The sequence below is a fragment of the Cricetulus griseus genome, chromosome 6 (assembly GCF_003668045.3).
Source record: "Cricetulus griseus strain 17A/GY chromosome 6, alternate assembly CriGri-PICRH-1.0, whole genome shotgun sequence".
Taxonomy (NCBI): Eukaryota; Metazoa; Chordata; class Mammalia; order Rodentia; family Cricetidae; genus Cricetulus; species Cricetulus griseus.
The window spans coordinates 150448188-150461330 of NC_048599.1; the positions used below are offsets into that span (position 1 = coordinate 150448188).

Genomic DNA, 13143 nt, shown 5'->3' on the forward strand with positions numbered 1-13143 from the left:
GAACTGGCAGACATGGTTGTCATGCCTATTATCCTCACCTTAGGGATACAGGCCAGCCTGGGGTACACAGTACAAGAAAATTGAAGGTTATGTCATCAATCAGGGGAAGGGATCCTTAGAGATGTTGTAAATAGAGGAGGTCTGAAACTGTAGTTCCCAGGAGTACTAGACAAACAGCACAATTGCATAGGGAAATAAGTAAAGAAAGCTAAAACCCTGATTACAAAACCCCTGGGCCAGAACCCATTGGAGATTGTGCCCTGAGGCTGCCCATGACCATTACATATATCAAACTCCATAGATCCATTTTAGTCAAGCATTTCATCACTGTGACCAAAAATACCCAAAATATTAATTCAAAAGGAGAAAATATTTACTCTGGCCCATGCTTTGGGGGATGACTTTAGTTCATGGTTACTTGGCCAATTTATTCACTTTGGGCCTGCTGCAGCATAGTACATCATGACAAGAGTGCACATTCATCTCACAAGACCAGGAAGCAAAGAGATAGGAAGGACTCTGGCGTCCAAAGTCCCCTTCAAGGACATATTTCTACTAGATCCCACTTTGTATAGGTTCTATCATCAATATAAGTACTAAGTCTTCAACAGAGGACTTGAGTGGTACATTCAAGAATCAAACTGTAGCTACATGGACTGAAAACTAACGTACCCTTCCTTTAGTTACTTATGGCTTCTCAAATTCTTTTTTCTTTTGGTTTTTTAAGACAGGGTTTTTGTAGTCTGGCTGTCCTGAAACTCGCTCCGTAGACCAGGGTGGCCACAGAGATCCACCTGCCTCTGCCTCCAGTATCTGGGACTGTAAGCATGCACTACCACTGCCTGGCTCAAACTTTTATATAATCTTCCCCGCGCCCCCCCAAGACAGGTTTCTCCATGGCTTTGGAGGCTGTCCTGGAACTAGCTCTCGTAGACCAGGCTGGTCTCGAACTCACAGAGATCCGCCTGCCTCTGCCTCCCGAGTGCTGGGATTAAAGGTGTGCGCCACCAACGCCCGACTTTTTTTTTTTTGAAATTTTTATATAATCTTAACAAAGGATACTTATACCAGGTGGTGTTGGTGCACACCTTTAATCCCAGCACTCGGGAGGGGTCGCACACGTATGCAGATCTCTGTGAGTTGGAGGCCAGCATGGCCTACAGAGCGAGTTCCAGGACAGGCTCCAAAGCTACACAGAGAAACCCTGTCTCAAAAAACAAAAACAACAACAAAAGAAATGTCTTCAAATAATATCTGAAACCTGTAACAGGGTTTTTGCAACCTTGCTACAATCTACCTATAATAGACCTCTTTAAAAAAATATGTTATTTCTATTTTTGTGTGTGTTGCCTCTATGCACACAAAGGGACTGGAGCTTGAGTTACAGATGGTTATGAGTCGCCATGTGGGTGCTGGGGATTGAACCTGGGTTCTCTGCAACATCAGAGTTCAGGCATGGTAGTGTACATCTCTAATCCCAACACTCTGAAGGCTAAGGCAAAAAAAGTGAAACCAGAGCTGGGTGGTGGTAGCACATGTCTTGAATCCTAGCACTCAGGAGGCAGAGGCAAGCAGATCACTGCAAGTTCAAGGCCAGTCTGGTATACATTGTGAGCTCTAGGACAGCCAGAGTTACATAGAGAGACCCTGTCTCAAAAACAAAATAGCAAGAAGTTCAAGACTTCCCTGGATCACCTAGCCTGATCTTATAAAAAAATAAAGGAAGGAAAGAGAAAGCAATTAAAGTCAGAGGTTAAATATTTTGTCTAAGTGTTCAATGTTATTACTTAAAAACATTGTAATTCAAACTTTAGTTCATCATTTGTCTCAGCATTATTGACTTTCTAAAAATGTTTTATTGTTTATATACAGGGACTGGTTATATATAGTCAAGTTGGCCTTGACTATTCAATCCTCTTTCCTCTGAAGCCTGGAATTACAGGCACATAGACACTGCTGATATTTGAGCTAGGTAACTGAGGCAGCTGTCACGGCATTGCAGAGCGTATAGCAGCATTCTCCCACCCACTAGATACCCAAAGCTCTAACAACCAAATGCTTCCAGACTCTGCCAAATGTTCCTTAAGAAACAAAAATCTCCTTCAGTTGATGTGTTAGCTAGGGACAAGAAACAGACTACCAAGACCCATTCCCTTCAACTAGTCCACATCCCCATATGTTTTCATGAACTGCTAACAGTGTATCAGACTATGAACCCACTGACAAATTAACCTATCAGTGCAAGTCGGAGTCCGCATGATCCAATCACTTCCTTAAATTCCCTCTTCCTCTCAACACTGCTGCATTGGGGATCCAGCTTCAACACATGAGCCTTTGGGGACATTTCAGATCCAAACCATTAACAGTTGAGAAGCACTGCTTTTTTCCGATGTTCATCTCTGTCATTCCAACAGTCACACTATCACCAAAATTAGCCTTCTTGACCTGCAGGGACTACAAATGTCTGGAATCTACCCTTATCACCAGAAAGCAGAGTTAACTACAAATCCTTTGTATATAAACAAAGTTTTCACACTGTCTCATATTTCAGTGTGTTTTCTCCAGTATGGCCCGCCATATATCACTATGTCTACATCTCAAGAACCCAGAATCAGAAAGGATTCCAATAGAACTCCAATTTGTTTCTCAACAAATTACATATACCAGAGCCTAGAGAGGTGGCTCAGCAATTAAGAGCACTTACTGCTCTTCCAGAAGATCTGAGTTAGTCCTCAGTTCACACTGAGAGGGGATCTAATGCCCTCTTCTAGCTTACATGAGTGCTAACCTGCATTTGAACTCATGTATGTGAACACACACAAAAATAAAAACAAAATAAATCTAAAAAAAAAAAAGATGCTCGACATTCTAACTAGTTACAGTAATAGAGACATCTTTTGGGCCAGTGAAATGACTGACTTTCTGCCAAGTCTGATGACAACTGGAGTTTGATCTGCTGAAAGGGAAGAGCCAACTACCTCCACATTTACACAGTGCTATGCACAAACACACCAAAAACTGTAATTTTTAAAACGGCATCATTGCATGCATGCATCATCTATCTATCTATAGATCATGCTGGGGGTTGGTCCGTCTGTCTGACGTGCTGGGGATTTAACCAGGACCTTGCACAACTGACTAGATTTCAGCAATGTGAATTCTATCTATATAAACTGGACTTTGTTCTAAATAGGATCTGAAAGATTTCTCCATCTCAAAACTAAAGCATTACTAACAGGTATGTTGAACCACCTAATTTTCAAAAACCAGAGAGAGATCAACTTTCCTAATTTGAATCTCCTTTCAGTCTAATTCATCTACTAGAGACATGCAATCATATCACATGACTTTCAACCATCAAGTCCCCAGCTCACAGGAACCTCTTTCACTAGCCATTCATTTGTTAGCACACTAGTTTACTGAGCTATCTGTCTATCAGTACAAAGTACAATGAATTTTGAACATAGTACTAGGTAGAAAGATGAACTAAGATGAGTAAATGAAAGTTTAAAATTAATAGCAGTAGATCAGCAGGTGCCTTTGGAGGTGCCTCAGTTCTGCTTAGACTGAGAAGCATTCTAAGGAATAATCCTTAAAAATTCATTATGGATGGCTGGGGAAGGCCTCATATCTAAGAGTATATAGCAGTATAAACTGCACTTGGGGGAGAAATACAGACAAGCATGTACACACAAAATTGGGTGGTCTGGGAAAGGGGGATGGATCTGGAAAGAGGGGTTGAATACAATCAAAATACATTATTCAAAATAAAAAATGAGGACAAGTGTGCTGAAAAGATGACTCAGTAGTTAAGAGTACTGACATCTCTTCTTAAAGACCCACCAGGTTCAATTCCCAGCACCCAGATGGCAGTTCACAGCTGTCTAAACACCACCAGATCCAAAGCCCTTTTCTGGCCTCTACAGGCACCAAGAATGTACATGGTGCACTGGTTTTCATGAGTTCTTTTTTACTTGGAGCTTACTGTGTCCAGAAATTTCTGTGCCAAGCATTATACCAGGAACTTTGTAATCCTGGGACTGTTGAACTAATTTTCTAGTTTGCTCCCTTTGAAGCGGCGCCCCCTCCTCCCTGCCCCCAGCCTCGGAAAGAAACCCTCTTTCACCCCTAATGGTACTGAGGATTTAGCTCAAGGCCTCATGCATGCCAAGAAAAGACAACAAGTGTGGGAAAGAATCTTTACTCAAGACACAGCGGATGGATTGGGAAATATTTACAGAGTGAACACTCTTATACATTATCTTAGCCACAGTTTATGAACTCACATGCATGTGAGAGGAGGTGGATTCACATTCAGCCAAAATCATCCCAAGTACGTATGTGTATAGGCAATTATAGGAGCTAAAGAGGAGAGCCCAGGGAAGGAGAACTGGATGGAGAAAGCCTCACTGAGGATGTGATGCATGTGCTAAGTTTTAAAGAAAAGAATAGAGTGAAAGTACCCAGAAAGAAAGAATAATCATGTACAAAAATTAAAGAAGAAAGAAGAAAAGTTCTGGAAATGGCAAACAGAAGATACATTCAACAGTTCACTCATCTTGGCTTACCAGATTTCAGGTCCATCAGAGAGAATTTCTATGGCTACAGCACTAACAGTGGCTGGAAAGGCAAGTAGAAGTGAAATAGAGACAGTCCTCAGATGCTACACTTAGGTTAAAAACTCTGAATTATGTTGAACACAAAGATGAAAAACATGAGGCTCCTACACAAGGAATACATGATCAACTTGAGGAAATTGGTCAGGAGGCTACTATAAGAAAGAGTCAGGCAGTGGGGTAATGAGAAATAAACTAGGGCCATCATAAAAAATAAATAATACAGCTTTGTAACTTTTTTTTCCTTTGGTTTTTTTGAGACAGGGTTTCTCTATATTGCTTTGGAGACTATCCCAGAACTCACTCTGTAGACCAGGCCGGCCTCAAACTCACAGAGATCCACCTGCCTCTGCCTCCTGAGTGCTGGGATTAAAGGTGTGAGCCACCATCGCCTGGCAGCTTTGTAATATTTTTATTTCTAGTTACCACCATTAGAAAAAGTTAAAAATAAATGTTTATTTATGTGTGTGTGCATGCATGTATGTATGTACACATAAATGTAGTGGACTTATATTGCTGGTAGGTCAGAGATGAGGGAAGAGATAAGTAGATTCACACTTCAGACTATAAGAAGCCTATTTTATGGCATAGTCTACAAAGAAACAATAGGCTAAGCAGTAACTAGAGTACTGCCAGCTATAAAAATAATTTTAGTAATATCAAAAACTACATAATTTAGTTCAGTGAGATAACTCAGTGGATAAAGACACTTGCCATAATGCCTACAACCTGAGTTAAATCCCTGGAGCCCACAAGATGAAAGAACGGACTCTTGAAAACTGTTCTCTGACCTCCATATTTCTACATACTCACACATATATGCATGCACACACGCGCGCGCACACACACACACACACACACTAAATAAATGCAAATTTTTAAATTTATTTACCCCAGTACACCTTATTCTACCATGTAATGATTAAAATTTAAGAGTCAGAAATCTCATATTCATATTTTTTGGGCTAATTTAAATCTAATTTTATACTTGTCTCAATTCAACACTAAATTTTAATTGGTAGGTTTGGTAAATATTTAGACTTCATAAAATTTACAGATGAAAGAATAGATTTACAAACCCAAGAATTCTTAAGACATACTTAAATGTTTTCCAGTGAGTGAAAAACTTGTAAATTTAAAATAAGGAGCCAGCAAGATGCTCAGCAGGTAAAGATGCCTTCAACCAAGTAAATAACTTGAGTTTCTGCAAAGGGACCCACGTGGTACACAAGGAGAAGTATTGTAAATTATTCTTAATTTCCACTTGCAATTTCCACACTCATACATACATACATACAAAATGATTAAATAAACAAATGTAAAAAATTTAAATCACATTAAACCTTCACAGTACTGGCTGGTGGTACCTTTAATCCCAGCACTTGGGAGGCAGAGGCAATTGGCTCCTGAATTCAAAGCCAGTCTGGTCTACAGGGTGAGTTCTAGAACAGTCAGAGCTACAGAGAAACCATGTCTTGAAAATCAAAAACACAAAAACAAAATTAAGAAAAAGAAATCACAGTACTGGGGTAAAAATAGGCAGACAGATCCAGGGACCTGCTGGCTAAGTAGCCAGCTTAGCCAAATGGTGAGCCCCAGGTCCCAGTGAGTCAACCTGATTCCAGAAACAAGGTGTGCGAACAATAAAAGCATACCTTTGGGCTCCATATGGACACACATACATGTGCATTTATAGGAACATACACACATATACCTGCATACACAAATACATACCCACCTACAAAAAATCCAGTTCTTTAGGTATGCTAGCCAGCCTGTGGGTGGGCAGTAGCTCTATGTGACTATGACAGTGGACATTTAGGCCTAAAAAGTAACAAAATTATTTGGCTACTGTTTACTCCCACCATTGGCATTTCCATCTCCTTAATATTGAGGATATCTGCACATTAATAGACAGCTTCCAAGGTATTAATTATGAAAATGGTGCCACTGGCCATATTCTTACTTCCTCAATTCCAATACCAAGATAGGTTAAAAAAAAAGGAAATCTTTAAATAACTAAATAAAATTGTGATGTAGTACATAACATATTTGTGGGATGAACACTCTTTTTCATGGCTCAAGGAATAATTCAGTTATCTGTGGCCTATGTAAGTCCTTAATTACTATTTTCCTATTAACCATTTAAGTTTATTAGGCTTTATTTTTTAAAAGCCAGAAAAATGCTTTCAACTATATATTTATTAGAAGCATTACAGTATAATGGTTAAGAGCATAAGCTCTGCTGTCAGCCTGGAATCAAATCCTAGTTCTATCATTTATTAGATGTGTGATCTTGGCAAAGTATTTGGCCACTCTATGGTTCAGTTCCTCTTCTGCAAAAGTGTGCCTCAAAGAAATAATACACAGAAAATTTATACACAACACTTGGCACACAGCTGTTCAATGAACATCTCTGTTAGAGAGATGCCACATTAGTTGCAATCATGACTAAAGCCGAAAAAACTAGGCTTCTTAATTTTCTGTTTCCTGCACCATATACCTGGGGGGAGGGGGGCGATTTGAAGTTCTCAATAGGAATATCTTCGTGCAGTTGCACTCACTAGAAAAGCCATATAAGAAACTTCATCTACCGACCATGTAATTATGCAGCACAGGGGCAGCCAAGCAAACAGAAAAACACGAAGCTAGAGAGGAAGGCATCGGCCTTACCTGCTTTTCCGTTTTCGGGGTGGTTTCTCCACTGTGCCCGTCAGTCTACAGACCAAACAAACGAGACCTGTAACTAAAGAGCGCACACCCTCGGCCTCCCCCAGCCTGGGGGGGCACTCCATGTACCACCTCCCGGGGCCACAGGTTGACTACAGGTTGGCCGCCCCTACCCCTGACTTTACAAACCCCTCATGTCGGGCTTTCCTTCCCTCACACGACAGAGCGAAACCGGCACTCACTGGCCCCCGAATACCCTCGGTAACGCGCCCCAGTGCTCGATTGCCCCAAACCACCAGCCCCGTCGGCCTCATTGTCTGCCCGGGGCCGCAGGCGCCCCCAGCCCCCCTCGGCCGCAGCCCCGCCCCTCAGCCTCGGTCCCCCGCATTCCTCTGCCCCCGGTGGGGCGCGCGTCCTCCGCTCTGGCTCTCGCATCCTCCTCGCTCCCCGCCCCGACGAGCTGTTCGCTCTCGGCGCCCCCAGACGCTGCCTACCCCCACCTCCGCCCCTCAGGGCGCCCCGACGCCTCGGCCCCGACGCCTCGGCGGCTACCGGGCCCACTCCCTCGGCCCCCGGCCCTAAACCTCCGCCTGGCACTGCCGCCCGACCCACCTGGGTGCCAGGCGACTCCGCGGCTGCTGGGACTGCCGGGCTCCTCTGACCATCCGGCTCCGGCTCCGCCGAGGGAGCTGCTCCGGCGGCCGCAAGGCTCGCTCGGGATGCTGAGACGGCGGATGCTGGAGTAGGCGGAGAGACGGGAGGAGGGCCTCGCGCCTCGGCCGGGCTAGCCGCGGGGCCTGCCCCTATCCGCGCCCCTCCTGGGCTCCTATTGGCTGAAACTGCAGCGTGCCAGAAAGTCCGACTGCCGATTGGGCGCTCGGGCCTTCACGTCCCGCGCGGCTCACCCCGAGGTTTGGTTGAGACTGCAGGTGGCGGCAGAGGTGCCTTAAAGACTGCTAGCAGAGCGGGAGGAGCCCTGCGCGCCACCGTGCGCCACAAAGAGGGAATTGCAGTTCGTCGCCAAACATCTGCCTTCAGGTTCTTTGGCTCTGCATCCTGCATCCTAGACACCTACTAATTGCCCTGCTTCCGCACCGCCCCAGAACCCAAATCAAGTACTGCACGGTCTCCAAATACATCCAGAAGTTCGAGGGTAAAGCAGCTCTCCTTCATAGCGTCGTTCTGAATCACCTCGAATGCAGTCCCTGCCAACATTTTGCAGAAATGGCCTCGGCTTAGTGCTACCCTTCAAAGAGATGCAGCAATATAAAGTGGAAAGACCGTGAGCTTGGGTGGAAGCTTGTAAGAAAGCACGAGAATTTCTGTAATTATCACAAAAAAGAAATGGCATAGTAAAAAGAACCAATTGCAGTAACTACAAGAAATGTATTCCATTTTGAAAAGCATAAAAAGAACTGCTTCTTGTGTAAGCTAGCCATTTTGTGTCATTGCAGATAATTCAAAAATCTGTATCAGGTGATCAGTTTTAGTATAAAATCCACTGCATTTTGACAGACTGAAGTATGCAAAACTACCACCGTGTAAGTACAATAAGTATTAGTAGCCTATTCTACTCTCACAAAGCTATCTTTGAAAATATAGCAGATGTATATGTACTGCATCTTAAGAATATTTTGTGGGGGGTGGGGAGTGGGTTTCGAGACAGAGATTCTCTGTTTAGCCCTGGTTATCCTGGAACTCACTCAGTCCACCAGGCTGGCCTTGAACTCCAAGAGATATACCTCCTTCTGTTGCTTGAGAGCTGGGATTAAAGGCGTGAGCTACCATGTCCGGCGAAGAATGTATTTTTTTAAAAAATAATTTATTTAATTTTATTTTATCATTGGTGTGAAGGTATCAGATCCCCTGGAACTGGAGTTACAGTTGTAAACTGCCATGTGGGTGCCTGGGTGCCGGGAATTGAACCCAGGTCCATCTGGAAGAGCAGTCAGTGCTCTTAACCTCTGAGCCATCTCTCCAGCCCAGAAGAATATAATTTTAAAGATGAGTAATAACTGTACGTATTTATTCCTATGCAAAGTTGTCTGGCATATCCTAAACCCTAAATTCATTTCTTCCTGCTAGATTTGGGAGGAGGCATAAAACTTTCTCTGAAGCCACTTTCATTTTATTAGAACACATTTTGTTAAAACACACAAACAAAAGCACTGGCAGAGATATGGCTCGCCAGAGTAAAAGGTGCTTGCTGTTCAAGTCTGACATTGTGAGTTCAATCCTGGAACCCAAAGAATAGACTCTCTAAGACTCTGACCTCCATGTGCACATGACAGACACACCTGCACACACAGCATATGACAGCAAATGAAAATGCATGAGGACAAATATCCCACAAATCTCCATATGGTGAGATACTAGTTTTTCACAGAACCAAATGTATATGGTGTAATGGGTTCTTCTTTATTCCTAGATGGTTCATCTTGTTATCCATCCTTGATGCTAAATGGCTTTCCTTTCATGAAATAATGGGATACAGCAAGTTGTAGTGGGATTTATTTTTTGCTTTGCTGAAGAGCTCTTATTACATTCAAGAGAGGGAGGTGGAGGGATGGGAGGAAGACAGTGAGTCATGTGGGGACATGTAGGGGAACAAAAGTCAACTTGTGGGAATCAGTGGTTCTCTCCTTTCATCATGTGGGTCCTAGGGGTTAGACTCAAGTCACTGAGCTACGCTGCTAAGCTTGCTGAGAATGTAGCCTAGGACCCCCAATATGTGCTCCTCCACAATTGCATTTCTAGGTGTCAGCTAATTGTTGGTCCTTCCTAAAATGTACCCTTCATGGTGTGTCCAAGTTCTATCATTTCAGCTTCTGTGCTCTTGTATAAAACATGCACATTCCATTACCCAGCCCATTATTTCATGCCTCCTCTTGCATCAACCAATTCCTCCAAATTTCTTGAACTTAGAAGGCTACACTGTTGGCTCAGTGGTTAAGAGCACTTGTTTACAGAGGACCTGGGTTTAGTTCTGGACCAACATGGTGACTTAAAATCATACTTAATCTGGTTCCAGGGGATATGATGCCCTCTTCTGAACTCCGCAATATGTAAATGCAGGCAAACAATCACACTAATAGAACAAATTCTTATTTTTAAGAAGCTATACTGTTAATAGCCATGTTTCACCCTGAGTTCCTCTTTCTAATAATACTGATTTGGTTGACTACTCAGGAAATAGCAGCTTTTGTGGGCATTTTGTGGGTGCTATTCATAAATATTTTAACCAACTTCATTATATTCCTTTTATAACAGAGAATTCAATTTGTTCAGAGTCTTAAAGATGCAAAACCCAATAATGCTTAAAACAGAAGGTTTGAGCAATCACTGTGTGCCCTCCAGGGGGTTCAATTTCCAGTTATCCTGTGTGACCTTGACAGGTTAGTAGTCCTTTCCAATCCCATTTCCTCATCTGAGGTAGGCAGGGGGTGGGGTGGGAGTAGGAGCAACTTAGAGATCCACACCAAGAGTACCACAAGATATAGGTTGGGCACGGTGATGTATGTTTTTAATCTTGGCACTTGGGAAGCAACACAAGGTGGATCTCTGGAAGGCCAGTATGTTGTACACGGCGAGAACCTGTCTCAAAATAACCAGTTCCCCCAACCCAGAAACAAACCAACCAACAAACAAAAAACAAAAAAAGGATCACAAAACAGGACATGTGCTGGCTGGGAATGTAGCTCAGTGGTAGATTGCTTACCTAGCATGCACAAGGTCTTGGGTTCATTCCTCAGCACTGCAATATAGGGCACGGTTAGCACTTACCTAAAATGCTTAATTACAGATTGAAAAAAAATTCCACTCACATTTATATACAAAATGCTGAGAACCATTATCAGGCACTCAGAGAATGGCATATACTATGCAATAAATGTTTTTGTATAAACTTCATACATTGCTGAATTAAGAACCATGTTATTAATCTAAACATAACCTTATTTTCATAAGAAAGGTACATATTCATGTGATGAAGGAAACTTTCATTATTCTAGGGGACTTCTCAAATGTTTCCTTTGGTTTTGATTACCACATCTTTCATTATCATTACCACACTATAAATACACAATTGACAAGAGTTGTGATGACCTCATGAAGCATGGTTCTGGGCATAGAATCTAGGTTGTAATAAACAGTGCTTTTAAGGAGCTGGAACACTTAGCCCATAGGCAAATGCAGGGGAAAAAAAGGTTAGTTCCATTTATCAGTCACACAACCAAGTGAAAGAGTAGGCATTTCTTTGAAAACATAAATTATATGAAATGCTACCTTCTCAAGGAATACTATAGACTGCAGTAGATAAAGTTATTTTTCACAAACTTCCTACAATCTTTTTATTAATTGACATCGAGGGGAATACAGCACCTTTCATTCAAAGAACTAGAGGCGCTTTACAAACATTAGCAATTAAAAAACAATGACATTAAAAAATCTGGATTCTTGCAGTTAAATATCAACTCTGTACACAATTTTCTAGAGGCTGAACAAAAGTGAATCTACTTCTGACAATGGCAGGATTTCACAGTACAGGCATTTTCCCAACACCTGGAGCTGGGTTTATAGAGCAAATACACACATTTCTTAAATGCAATGAACATTTTGAACCTTATTTCAAAAGCAAAATTCAGTGTTTAAGATGTCAAAAATTTCTAACAATTTTAGACATCCAGAAGAAACAGGAAATAATACAGGTTGCATATTAGATGTAGTCTTGATCAAGGCTTTTTAAGATCACGCCCAAGCGAAAATATTTAAAGAAGTGAGATTCTTCAGGGGGTTAGCCTTGATCTATTGAAAGCTAGCCAAAATCAGCTGTTGAGTGGTGGTGGTGCATGCGTTTAATTCCAACACTCGGGAGGCAGAGGCAGCTGGATCTCTGTGAATTTGGGGCCAGCCTGGTCTACAGAGTTCCAGGACAGGCTCCAAAGCTACACAAAGAAACCCTGCCTCAAAAAACCAAAACCCAAAAAAAAAAAAAAAAAAAAAAAGTCTATTAGCCAAATGAAGAAAGGGAGGAAATGGCAATTCAAAGTAGACAGTTCTCACTGGAGCCTAGGACACTTTATTAGAAACCAATTATATCACAGGCAAATAAAAATAGTTCTTAGTCCCATTGATACAACATAGGGTATTTTACATTCAGCCTAGATACAGGGAGTAGTAGCAGATCCCTAGCCTACAGATCTCTGGCTTGCAAGTATCTCCCACCACATGATTACTCTGTATAATACATAGCCCTTGTTTAGTAGAGATTCAAATACACTTTTTAAGCCTTGCAAGTTCCAATACATTCACTCTCTCTTTCCTTCACAAGTCTAATAGTAAAAACTACTTTTTTCATGCCTCAAAGCCATTATTCAGTTGAAGAAAAGTCAGGCAAAACAGAGATGGCAGTTAAGGGATGGACAGAACATTATTGGCACATACCCAGCTAGTGACAAACAAAAGCAGTACACCATGACTTGAAAATAAGTCACATTAAAGGAGAATGAAAACAGCCACATCAACCTAAGCTAAGGAGTGTGAAGTAGAAAGAGGGGACTGAGAGTTACTGATTTTACTGGTATAACTTAAAAGCAGTGGAGGGCAAGCACTTAACTATAATTTATGGTAACACAAACAAGAAACCACTGCAGAGAGCTGTTAAAAAAAAAAACAAAAAAGCACACCAAGATGTCTGCACCATTAATTCCAGTGTTTCACAATTAATAAAATACATAACTACATATTCTTGTGAGATAAAAATACCTTTCCACCTGAATTACACTGGGGTTAGGACAGTAACACAAAGCTACGGACTCACCATTAGTTCAAGTGTGTGCAGCAAATGTGTCACTTCTTT

The 13143-nt window shown here is 42.0% G+C and overlaps 1 protein-coding gene across 10 annotated transcripts in view; it reads right to left on the bottom strand.

Annotated features, from left to right (window-relative positions):
• The window catches only part of Scai (suppressor of cancer cell invasion), a 118151-nt gene extending 110080 nt beyond the window's left edge, over positions 1 to 8071 (bottom strand). For 4 of the 10 annotated variants that reach the window (XM_035446262.1, XM_035446261.1, XM_035446259.1 and 1 more), the window contains exons 1-2: positions 7899 to 7989; positions 7290 to 7334 (exon numbers count right to left, since the gene is read on the bottom strand). Coding sequence is in view for 1 of the 10 variants with exons in the window: in XM_027423639.2 (XP_027279440.1) it covers positions 7290 to 7334; positions 7899 to 7951 (98 nt within the window). In the remaining 9 variants the exon portion in view is untranslated. Of the gene's footprint in view, positions 1 to 4568; positions 4621 to 7289; positions 7335 to 7898 lie in introns of those variants that run through there. The other 6 variants (XR_004770468.1, XM_027423639.2, XM_027423638.2 and 3 more) reach the window with 5 other exon arrangements.
• Positions 8072 to 13143: the final 5072 nt, after the last annotated feature.